The 12225-nt window shown below is 46.8% G+C and overlaps 1 protein-coding gene across 2 annotated transcripts in view; it reads right to left on the reverse strand.

Annotated features, from left to right (window-relative positions):
* Nucleotides 1-527: 527 nt before the first annotated feature.
* The window catches only part of Spock1 (SPARC (osteonectin), cwcv and kazal like domains proteoglycan 1), a 438932-nt gene continuing 427234 nt past the window's right edge, over nucleotides 528-12225 (reverse strand). For both annotated transcript variants that reach the window (XM_050143949.1, XM_050143950.1), the window contains 3 exons: nucleotides 10246-10308; nucleotides 4654-4791; nucleotides 528-3863 (listed from right to left, as the gene is read on the reverse strand). In XM_050143949.1, coding sequence (XP_049999906.1) covers nucleotides 3673-3863; nucleotides 4654-4791; nucleotides 10246-10308 — 392 coding nt within the window. In that variant the 3' untranslated portion in view covers nucleotides 528-3672. The remainder of the gene's footprint in view (nucleotides 3864-4653; nucleotides 4792-10245; nucleotides 10309-12225) is intronic.

Here is a 12225-nt window from a genome sequence, read left to right on the forward strand (position 1 = left end):
GGAGGGGGCGTTTGCCAGCAGAGGTCTCAGGACACCCAGGGAGTATGCTATGCCAATGGGACTCGACTGAATAGCAGCAATGTTGACAGGGATGAGCTAGTCACGGCACACTGGGGCAAATAGGGATGCTCTGTCTGGCTTGACAAGCATCTGGTATGATACTTCATGGAGGAGAGGCGGGGTTCTTGAAGGAAAGGAGAATGCCTCACTCCCAGTCTTCACTGAAATTAAAAAACAGTGTGATAACAAGAGCAAAATCCAGCGTGGCCAAGACAAAGCTGGGGCCAGGGAGGATCAAAAGTAGCTAAATGGGGGGGGGGGGGGGTGGCGTGGCGTGTCTCTGAACAGGCGCCATAAGCTGATGGGGCAGCCGAGAGAGACCAGGTGCTCAGCAGGTCATCTCTAAGTGACGACAGCCTTGGCTGACAGCCACAGTGCCCATCACTTGACAGCCCAGACTGTGGTTGTTTGGGGACTCGGTGAGTCAAGTTCACACCCACGCTAACAAAACACAAGCACCCACATGCTGCAGACAAAGTAAAATTTATTGAGACAGACAGAAGTGCGCCTACTCAGGACTACAGGTAAGCGGTTGCTATTAACCAAAGAGTGGTGTTCACATTCCAGAAAAGTCTACATGGAAAAGCATTCAGAGTACTAGATTTTCTACATCACTACTTCACCTACAATAGGGACAACAAACTGACAGTCTGGATTTGATGGGCTCTTGTCACACGGCTACACACTGAACGGGGACAAACATCAGTGACTGAGAAAAGGTATATAAAGACCAAAACCGCCCGTTGCAGAAAGGGCTCTTGGATGTTACTGTACAGTGTGGTTCAAGGTAAAACAAAAGCAAACCCAACGCCAATGGCATTGTGGGACGAGCAGAGGGCAGACCTGGACGGACGAGTCCTCATTTCCGGGAAAGGTGGGGACGTGGGCATAAAGGAGGAGCTGAGAGAAAGCCTCATGAAGGCATCCCCATGCTGAGAACATCTGTAGAAAACAAACACATTCATATGGCAGAGAGTGAAGCCTGTGGAAGAGAATTCTGGGGGTTCAACTGAATGCCACAGTGATGGCATTAAAATGACTGCTTGTAGAGACGAGAACGGCATCAACGGAAGGATTCCTGGAAATAAGGCAGTAAGGGATCAACTCAGTACCTGCTTACACAATGGGTCGTCATCCCAGGAACACAGATGCTAACAGCATCAGATGATGCTTGGAATGGGTGGGGTTATTATTGGAATCAAAGGCTCCATCCAAAGAGGGCAACGGAAGCTCTGCGTCTTGGGAGAAGGTAACAGAAAGTCTAATTTTAAGTACTATTATAAGTAACTGTCTTTAAAACCCCAAGTGGGGCATGAGCAGCGGTAATGGTGCTGCTTTGTTGATATGGGCTCCAGACGTAGGAGGGCTTTTGATTTAATATCTTAATGAATCAAAATATCTTCTTGGAATGTCTCTGCAAATGACATCTCATTACCTTCCTGGGAACTGCCTGTTGGGTACTCTTCTCCACCATGAAGATAATGTTAAGGAGCTCTAAGTGTCATCTTAATGTGATACTTGTCATACGATAATTAGACAAAATAAGTGGTTCGTTGGGTCCCGAGAAGTTTCTCCAAGTGAAATCAATTTGCCGATTGTTAATTTGTTCTCTTGTGCATTTTTTTCCAAGCTTGAAGGAAATAATAACAATGGTTTATGATGACGGTCTAAACAGGTTTCTAGTATGTCTTTTTTAATGTATCCTATTATCATTTAGCTGCGATTGAGCACCTGCTTCCTAAATTATGATCTAAATTATGATCAGTTTTGAGGGTGAGAAAAAAATGAAAAACGAACTAGAGGACTGGGGAGGATGTCATCAAGACCCCGAACTGAGCAAGTCTGCATCTCCTTAAGAGAGGAAGCACGCAGAATTCTCAGCATGCGGCGGTACTTGTGTCTACCAAGCCAAGGGAGCGAACGGCACCAGAGATATCCATTTCCCACACAAGAAGAATTCCTGGACCAGTGCAACCTTGTCCATCCTGTTCTAGGTTGGAGATGCTAGTGAAGGAGGCTTACTACATACAGAACGCCAGCTTGGGGTGGGAGACGGGTTTGACCAAATACACTTTTTGCCTGAGTTAATAGATCTGTCTTGTGGACTGGCTAAAACTCACTGGGGAAGGCAAGGACAACGAAGAGATAGTGTTAGCGGGCTGTGGCTGGTTAGGACAAATAGAAGTTGTTTCTGATGAATCGTGGCTGGTTAGGGCAACTGGCTAAGTAGGAAGCAAGCAGGCAGAGCTCGGGGAGCTTGCCCTGACCTGAATGGGGCTGCGCTGGAGTCTACTCTTTGGTACTCGTGTGGAAGAAGTCTGGGAGAATACAGAGATGATATCGTTACTGAAACTGAATGCCAATAATGAGCTTAGGCCAGCTTCTTGTGCTACTAGGATCTCTTTCTAAGCCTCCGTTGGGATTTTTATTAAATGAGGGCCTTTATCTCCCCCGTCATGATCTGTGTAGAAAGGGGCGGGGGAAGAAAGATGAAGAACACAAAGAACCCTCTATTTTTCCCTATGATCATCATGGTGCTGTCTTCTCGGCCAGCAGAAGCTCAGTAGGAATGCCTCAGAAAAAGCCCTTGAGGGTAGGGAAGGGAGCTGCCACAGTGGGGGTGCTGCATCCTGAGGGGACATTTAGCTAAATGAAGGAATGGCTTGTGAAGCTGCCCAAGTGGGAGTTGCATGGCTTCTGTGGGGAAATGAAGCCGTTTAGGCAAACAGGCTTATCCCAATCAAAAGGGCTTCTGGTCACTTTGCAGCTGCACAGAGAACCTCCCCAGCCTGCAGGCTCCCCGGGCCAAGTGTCAGTGCAAAACAGGACTCCAAGAGGAATTTCATACCCCAGTTTGTGGTCCGCGTCTGGAGTTGCTGATTAAAAGCCGCAGTTTTTCTAAAGTGTTTTCGGTATACAATCAGACACTCGGAGGTGTGTAAGCAAGTCGTGCAAGCACAGACACCTGTTTGTGGATGTGCAAGCGGCAGGGGAAGCATCAAGACCTTAATTTCTAAAAAAGAAAATGAATTCTTTCTCCAAAGGGACTTAGACTGAATTAAGGCTGTCATTCGTAGGAAGCCATTTTTTATAACTTTTATAATTTTATACATTTTATGATTTTTAATAAACATCGGAGGTGGTGGGAACAGAAGGAAAAGGAGCAGTGGTGTGGTGTGGTTTCCACAACATCTACAGGACACAGGAAAAGCACTTAGACACCTTAGGCCGGGAACCACGCTGTAACAGCCACCGAGGTGGGTAATCAGAGAGGGTCTTTGACGTTTGAGAGAGTGGGGCTCCCTGCACTGCTGGATTCCGCACAAATCACATGCTAGTTGCAAAAACCTTACAGGAGGGAAGGTGGCTTTATTTGAGCCAGCCCTTCTCTCATCTGGTGGAAACGAAAACAAGAAACACAAACAACATCCTTTCTCCCGCACAACTGTATGCAAATTCAGAACGCTCTGGGAAGGGGTCTTCCAAACCTTAGCCCTGGTACAGAGAGAACAGTGGAGGAGAGACCTGCGGGCCTCGGAGTCTTAGATACAAATGCAGGCAAAGGAAGCGACTTGCAAATCTGCCAAAAGCATGTCCTCTCCCTCATGGGCACTACCATATGTACCCAACCTCGTCTTCCTTGTCATCGTCTTCGTCCTCGTCATCCTCCCGCACAGCCCGGGTGTGCACCCTCAGCTTCCCCTCTCGGTCCTTTGGTCCCAGCTCTCGCTCGTCCTCTAGATCGTCCAGCAGGACCACAGAGCCACCGCTGCCGAAGTCCCCCGAGGTTTCCTGTTCCTCTTCTAGCACGGGAAGGAAAGACCTCAGGTTAGCTCCCACTGTCCCTCAAGGCCCACGCGGACTCCCTAGGCTCGTGACTTGGGTTGTTGGATAAAAACCAGAGCATTTGCTTCTGCAGTGTGGGCAGTATGGGAGCTCAGACTGAAACGTTTCTAGGGCTCAGCCCTGGCCCTGTGGGCTGCTCTGATGGAAACCTGTCCTGGTTGATGTGTCAACTGGACACATTAGGTGGGAAGATGCTCCATCAGCTTCCCTGTAGTCAAGCCTGTGGGACATTTCCTAGATCAGTGATTGATGGGGGAGGGTGGTTCCATCCCTGGGCTAGTGGTCCTGCGCTGTATCAGAAAGCAGGCTGAGCAAGGTATGGGGAACAGGCCAGAAAGTAGCCTTCCGCCGTGGCTTCTGCTTCAGTCTCTGCCTCCAGGTTCCTCCCCTGTGCCTGCCCTGAGTTCCCAATAAGCCCTTTTCTCCCCGAGTTACTTTGAAATAGGGTCTTTATCACAGCAATGGGAAGCTCTAGAGTACCCTGGGTGCTTCAGCCTCATTAGGAAGACTGCAGTCCTGAGTGCTGGACCAGTGACCGTCCCCTGACTCACAAGCTCTTGTCTACCAGTGGTACTGGTAAAGATCTGCTCCTAGCAAAACTGGCTCTGCATGAGGTCATGGAATTCCAGCATTCTGTCTCCATGGCAGACTTACTACAGCCAGAGCTGGCTCTTGAGATTCTGCCGTGACCCCTATGCAGTGAGGACCCCTGGGTCAGCCCGGGCTGGTGCTGGAGGCTTTACTCACCGCAGCTCACAGTGCCCTGTCTCCTGGAGCCAGCCAGCTCGTTCCCGTATTTATCTACACACCAGCACTGCCCCGTGCTGCCGTGACACTGCGTGGCTTTGTAGTAACCCTCCTCGTTACACCGAGGTACGAATGCTCCTGTGGGGACAAAAGGGCCAATTTCAGTCAGAGAAACAAGCATGGAGGCGCGGGGTTCATGCCATTTAAGACAGGGCAGGGGGCTCACATGTAAGCCGCAGATTGGCTGTAGGGCCCAGGAAAGAATAGGGCTGACTGCTTACTATTTTGTAAACATTATGGGGACCTCAGCCTTGATTAGGAAGTGTATACTGGATTCCAAGAAGCTCATTCCCCAACTAGACTTGATAAAAGTCAAGAGCATTGTGTAGTTACACATATTCCGGGCACTAATCTAAACCATGTGCTTTATATATTAAACATGTTCACATAATCTCTTTCCTTTGGATAAACATAGAAGTAGGACTTTTGATGAGTTTCATGTTTCTGCTCAAGTACGCTTGTGATGAAAATTCAGAGTCTGATCATTAATCTTAATTATCAACTTGATTGCATTCATATTAGTAAAGCCCATCTCTGAGAGGTGTCTTTGAGGGCATGACCTAATCAATGGGTTAATCCCCGTATTGATTGGTAATAGGATGGTATTATTGGACATACATCAGTGTAGAAAAAGACATGGATAATTAAGGGGGCATAGAATGGCAAAGCAGCCCCTCTCTCCAGTGTCTGAAGCTTCAGGACAGTTGAGAGTAAAGAAATAAATAGAAAAATGTTATTAATTGTAGTGGAATTCTTTTTTTAATTTAAATATTTTCTGTAACGATTGCCCACAGAGCTGAAATTTTCAGGTAGGGCCCACGTGACACCTCTTTCAGATATTTTCAGAGATTCTCACTGGACAAGGCTCCCAGTCTCTCATGAGCCTCTGTGGTGTCGGGTTTTACCTCATCAGCCGGCATCCTTCCGGCATACTTCAGGAGCCACCCTGGGATCTCATTTAGATTCCTAGCAACCCTTTGAAGACGTAACTTCACAACCCACCAAAACTGTAACTTTGGCTGCTGTAAAGACAGTTAAGAGTCACCCTCCTGGGGAAGCCCACATCTGTAATCACCGAGTGCTGGCCCCAAGAATCCTTTCTGTGGTGAGATCAGGGGTCTGGCCTTACCTGAGTGCAAGTCCCTACAGGAAAAGGAATTCCTCTGGCTGCTGGCAGCCATGCTGGGCTGCATTGGTTACTGTGCTCCTGCTGACAGGTGTGTGTATGTGTGTGTGTGTGTGTGTGTGTGTGTGTGTGTGTGTAAGGTTGGAGGCGGGGTCTAGTTAGAGGAAGTACGTCACTGGAGGCATGTCAGCTTCCTGTGTAAACTGCCCTGCCTTGATGGGCTGACACTGCCTCATCTGTGAGGCGGAATGCGCATTTTCTCTTTAAGCAGCTCTCTGGTGTCCTGTCTGTGATGAGATGCTAAATGTGCTTTAAATCATTTTACAGCTCCGTCTGACAGTTTGACACACGGACCAGCAACATAATCTAGAGCCCCTTTAGAAACGACTTTTTTTTTTCTGGTCATGAGTCAAAAGTTGACTTTTATTTTCTTTTTAAAATTAATGTTTGTGTTTACCCCATGCGGCCGAGTGTGTTTGTGCGCGCTCTCAAGCCTGTGCCTGTTCACAAGCGCCGTGCTTGCATGCTTGCTTATGAACTGTGTGCATGCAATTCTCATGGCAACCAGAAGGAGGCATCAGATCACCTGGAACTGGAGTTATAGACAGTTGTGAGCTGCCATGTGGGTGCTGGGAACTGAAGCTGGGTTTTCTGCAAGAGCTGTCAGTGCTCTTAACTGGGGAGTCATTGCTTCAGCTCCCTCCAACCCCAAGTCAATTCTGAGGGCCAGAAATACCTTCCCTCTATACTGAGTTTGGATTGTTCAGCTTTAAGTTAGGACCCTTTGCCTCATACTGTCAAGCTTTCTGCTTTTCACTAGCTTATTGAAGGAAACCAACCCTTCCCAATGTGCTGTTGTTAGTGACCCTTATCTCACTGGTTTATTCTTTGATTACTTTTGGTTACTGTGTTCTTGGGGCTTTGAGTTGAACATCTAGTTCTGTGCATTATTTCTGATAATGTGTTTGAAGTGATGTTTTTTTTCACCGGTTTCACCTTGCTTCTGTGGAGTCTGGTGGATAGCCCTTTTATATTTCATCGAGCTGAAAACAGTCTCTAGATTTTATTTTACTTCTTTGACATCTCTTTTCGTTACTGTCTGGGCTAGTGAGTTTGAGATGCGATTATTAAAGCTGTGTTTTATCTGTGGGGCTGCCCGTGACAGATATTTCATGCAAACCTGCATGACTGCATACGTAAATATGAATGTGCATCACATCGCTCAATTATTCTACATCCTATTTGTGTCTCCTTGCACTGCGTTGCTTGTGAACGTCTATTACATTTAGTCTTAAAGTAATCAGTGCTCCAACAGCCTAGGACACGTCTTACTTTTCAGGTGAAGTATTTGCTTTCCCAGCTGTTTTCGCGTTATAGCAAGAAGAACATTTTCCGTCTTCTCATTTCAACTTCCTGTACAAATGTCTTAGGTGTGACTTTGAAGACACAGCACTTCCTGTCTCATATGTCCCACGTGCTCTGGTTGAGATCAGACTACTTTGTGCTTCTGACACACTCCTGCACACCCCTGTGCCACGTGTTTCTCATGGCACCCGTCTCCTGCCTCCTGTGAGAATCACGTTTTCTTTCCTCCACGTCTCTTTTGTGTTTAAAACTCTTCCATTTCTGTCATTCTTGGGGATTCCGTGATATTTTCTACAGAGCAGCATAGTTTTTCCAAGGGAACTCTCAAGTTAATCTGTATTTCCTTTCCTTAGGGCTAAATCAAAACTGAAGTACATTTAAGCACCCGTGTTTCTGCTGCCCTCCACAGTCTAGACTTTATTCTAGGCTGCCATCAAAATGTTTTGGTGGTCTGGATTTTGAAACAGGGTCTCACTGGGTGGCCTTGGCCGGCCTGGAACTTACTACACAGACCAGGATGACCTTGAACTCACAGAGATCTTCCCACCTCTGTCTCTGAAATGCTGGCAATCAAAATGTTCCATACACTGTTGTTTAGATTTGGTATTACGCTGTTTCTTTTGCACAATTTCATATGGGGTGTACTTATATCCATGGTCTTAGTTTGAGTATCTGTATCACCACCTTATAATGGGTAGAGTTTAAAATTCTAAATTCAAAGTTATCTCCACTTGAGAAATACTATTATCTCTTTCTAAACTAGTGTTGCTCATGGAAATCTGATGTCAGTCTTGGTCTTGTTAAAGGCAGATAACCTTTATTCATGATTGTGAGTTCATCGTCTCTGGGGGCATTCTCAGAAACTACATCCTTGCATCGTGAAGCAAAGGCCTCTGGTTATCACTGTGGCTTCTACTTAATTTTATTCCTGTTGTCTTTTTGGCATAACTATGCTCTCAATTTAACTTCTATTTCACAGAATAATATCCTCCCCAAATGTAACTTTGGAAGGGTCAGATTTTCTTTGAGCCAGTCCATTTAGATATAGATTAGTATAGGCACTACTTAAAATGTTTTTCTTTGTATTTATTCATTTCATGTGTATGAATGTTTTGCATGTATGTATGTCAGTACACTACATGCATGTCTGGTATCCATAGAGGCCAAAGAGGGTGTTGGATCCCCTGGTAATGGATGGTTGTGAGCCCTATGTGGTACCCAAATCAAACCAGGTCTTCTATATGAGCAGCCAGTGCCCTTTACCCCAGAGTCATCTCTCCAGGTGCCAGAATCGATCCCTGAGCATAGCGCTCACCAGGCTATTTCAGGATGTCTAGATTCCAAGAGACCAAATGAGATAAAGAGGGCAAGTTTCCTACCACTACAGTCACCCCTTTGGAAAGACAGGGGTACCCAGTGCCTTGCTATCTTCCCTAGGTGATCCAGCAGTGGAAAAGGCTGGTCCCCCTGAGCAGCAGTTAGAGAGAGTGGAAAACCTGGTCCCCCTGAGCAGCGGTTAGAGACCACAGCAGCTAATAGACCACAGAATAAATTAAGATTGGGCTGAGCCTTCAGGTTGGCGAGAAGCAGGTGTTGTGGTAAATCTATAATTTAATAAGATTACTGCTCTTTCTAAGTAGGTAGTAATTATAACTGATTATAATTTGTTGTTGCTTGTTTAGTTTATTTATTTGAATCTGAATATCCCTGAACACACACGGTTGTGGTATTTGGAGATTTTCTCCGTGCAGAGAATAATTTGTAGGCAATAGAGATGACATTCATATGAATGGGTCTGAGTGAACTCGGAACGTGGGGGGCTTGAGATAAGACTCAAGTGAGGTTACTGGAGGGGGAAGTGGGCAGTTGTTGGATCACGTGCACCGAGGAGCATGAAAAGGAGACGTGTCAGGTGGCATGCTGTCTACGAACAAGTCACCATTGCCACGGAGCTTTAAAAACATTACAGTTGCATAAACTAGTAGTTCATGGGTCTCTTCCCCCACCCTATGTAGCAGAATACAATCAGAAGTCCTTGAGTTGTAGAAAACGTATAGAGGAGATAGGCAGACACTGCATCTTCAGCCAGAAAAATGTCCACTGACAAACCAAGACTTCAAGAGTTCAGAAGCACGAGCTTAACGCTCTAGCAAAAGTTTGAGGCAAGCCATGGGAATAAGGTAGAAGGAAGAGGGTTGTGGGCTATGAGGTGACCCAAAACTGCGGGAGGTAAGCGGCCGGCAGTCACAGAATGCTTGCGTTTGGTGATCTTTAGGAAAATGTGCTCATCCCGCAAAGTAACTAGGTTAGCTTCCGGAATGGGACTGCTTAGGGAGTGTGCATGCCTCTGAACGCTTCGCGAGAACAACTCTGGACCACTGCTGCAGCTGTCTATTCTTCTTAACGGGGAGGCAAAGCAGGTTCCCTTCTCATAACTGTGGGTTTCCAGGGTGCCGGGAATGGCCACCAACCACACGCCCTCTCCATCCAGGAGCTAAGAGGACCGAAAGGAGCTGGTGCTCCTGCAACTGACCTCCTTCTGCCTTAAACCCAAAGGAGAAAAAAAGCAGAGTCTAAATAGGTGGGAGACTTCCATCCAGAGAAGCACATGCCCTTCGACCCTATCTGATACATTCTGGCGGGGTCACGGCTTGTCTTGTTCCTTAAATGGACAGCTAGCCCTGAGGGAGAGAAGAAATAGTCTAACTTAAAAACCTTTCATTTTGAGAGCTGGAAAAATGTGCTCCATTTGGTGGCTTCACGTGAGAGGGAGAAACCCAAGAGTTAATGTAGCCGGAATTGGGGAGGGAGCCCCAGAGAGCTGGACTCTGAGCATGGCCCTGGCCTGACCTTGGCTTCTCTTTCTGGTAGAGGCCATGCTCTGTGGGCCAGCAGCTTGCAAGAGCTCAGGCTGGAGGAGAGTGAGGCGCTTCTTCGACAAGACACTGTCCCTAATTGAATAAACACTATAGAGCTGAATGTGACGAGAGATGCGGGGGTGTAATTAGTTGCTCTAATGAGCGGCAAGGAATTGTACTTACCCAACAGGCTTTTCCCCTTGCTCAGCTTCTGAATTCTGTTCATTTCGTTCTGGCAAGGGAGACCTGGAAAATAATTTATGGAAGTCGGTTTCCAGATGGTGCGGAATATACTCTCTAATGATTGACTCCACTCTTGACGGGAAATGTGGGCAACGACACACCTGGGTGTGGGGTTGCTCCATATGCTGGTGACTGCGCAACAAAACAAACCCAAGCCATTAGTGCTGCTAATTTTAGGATAAGCTCCACATCACAGAACACTTAAAATAGCACGTGGAGGATACTTATATAATATAGGACACTTCCCACCTACACCAGACCAAGCAACATCGGGTGATTGGCTGGAGGATGTTTTCAATTTTGGCAAAGGAGGCATCCAGCAAAGCCCTCTAGGAGCTAAAAATTGATGCTGAGCCTTACTAGAGGGCGAGAATTGTGAATATACAGACAGCTAGCGAGGGGTCTCAAAGCTTGGCCTACTGCAGCTCTTGTCTCATGGGAGAGAACTCAGGCACGCCCGCATGGACATGGGAACCATGTGGAAAGGCGGTGAGCAAGCTAAGTCTCCAGAGGCTGAGTCCGTCACAGTTCTCTCTGCCTCCTGAACACTCAGGACCCCCAACATCTCTTCCCTCCCTTTAGCTTCCGAGTCCTCACCTGGGACATACATGTTGTGTAAACAACCACCAGGGAACTGCTGTGACAGACAGGGAACCAACCACATGGCTAAGCGTGTGAATGACCTGGTGTGGACCTGTGTCATTGCCCTAAGAATTTACCACCAGCAAAGTGACAAATGACCTCGCTGGTATTTTATGGTTTGTCCATGACTGGCTTTTGTCAGTCTCATTGGTTTGGCAGGTCCTGCTGTTGATTCAGTGTCCACCATCTCGACAGCACCCGCTTCTGTCTGCTACCATCTGGGTTGTACACCACCTGGCTCTCCTGCTGCCGGGTGAGAGAGAGTGGGTGCCAAGGTACATGCTTCTTCATGCAGGGTAAGAGAAAGACTGAAGCCAATCCCACTGTGACCAGGAAGGGCGGTACTTACTCTGACAGATAAATACCATTTGCTGAAGTGTTTGAATGTTCTAGAGCTTTTTAAAGTCTTTACAACCGACATACAAGATAGGTACTGATATTATCACTATTTTGTAAATGGAGATTCTCAGCCACGACAAAGCAAAGACAGTTGGTACAGAGAAAGATGATCAGCCTGATTGAAAGAGAGGAGCGGTCTAGTTTTACCATACTTCCTTGACATTTTCCTGCAAGAGTTTGGAAGAACAACTTCCAAAGAAAGAAAAGTTAAGCGGATGGAAATCTACTTAAATGCAGACAAGAACAAGACAAACACACAAAGTATTTCTTTTTTTCATTTTTAAAATGAAAAATCCATCCTGGAAATGATTTGCTGCCAAGCGCCTGACAACAGGTAGAGAAGGGTTTGCTAAGTCAGGGATTCTAATGAAATTGTGGGCTGTGGTACAGCAGGCTCGAGGGCAAACGTGACACAGGAAGAAAACGGTAGAGAGTTAGAGAGAGGAAGTTCACCCCCAAAGCCAGGAGATTTAGATGAAACATCTCTGCGGAGGCAGAGAGAGGCTGATCAGACAGAGAGCCAAGGAGCAAAGTTCTCAACATAAACTTGAATGAAGAAAAGTTTCCCGGAAATGAGAAAGAATCTAATTCTGGAGTTCAAAGAAGCACACAGCATCTCATCTTAGCGATGTGACACACGCTGAACAGAGCTAAGGTGGCGTCTAGGAAATTAAGGTCCTTGAGAAGCAGAAAAAAAAATCCCGCATAGTTTCTCTTCTGTTGCCTCTGGCCATGGTGCTGCCTAGGGGTGACTTAGAAAGCAAGGGGCTTATTCTGACCTAAAAGTCCAGGGGGCTGGGGTCCGTTGGGCTCTGGCAGGCACGTCATGCAGAGTGGAGCGAGATGGTTGGTGACATTTCCTCCACACATGGGAGGCCA

The sequence above is a fragment of the Alexandromys fortis genome, unplaced genomic scaffold (assembly GCF_014885135.2).
Source record: "Alexandromys fortis isolate MF-2015 unplaced genomic scaffold, M_Fortis_MF-2015_v1.1 scaffold_1, whole genome shotgun sequence".
NCBI lineage: Eukaryota > Metazoa > Chordata > Mammalia > Rodentia > Cricetidae > Alexandromys > Alexandromys fortis.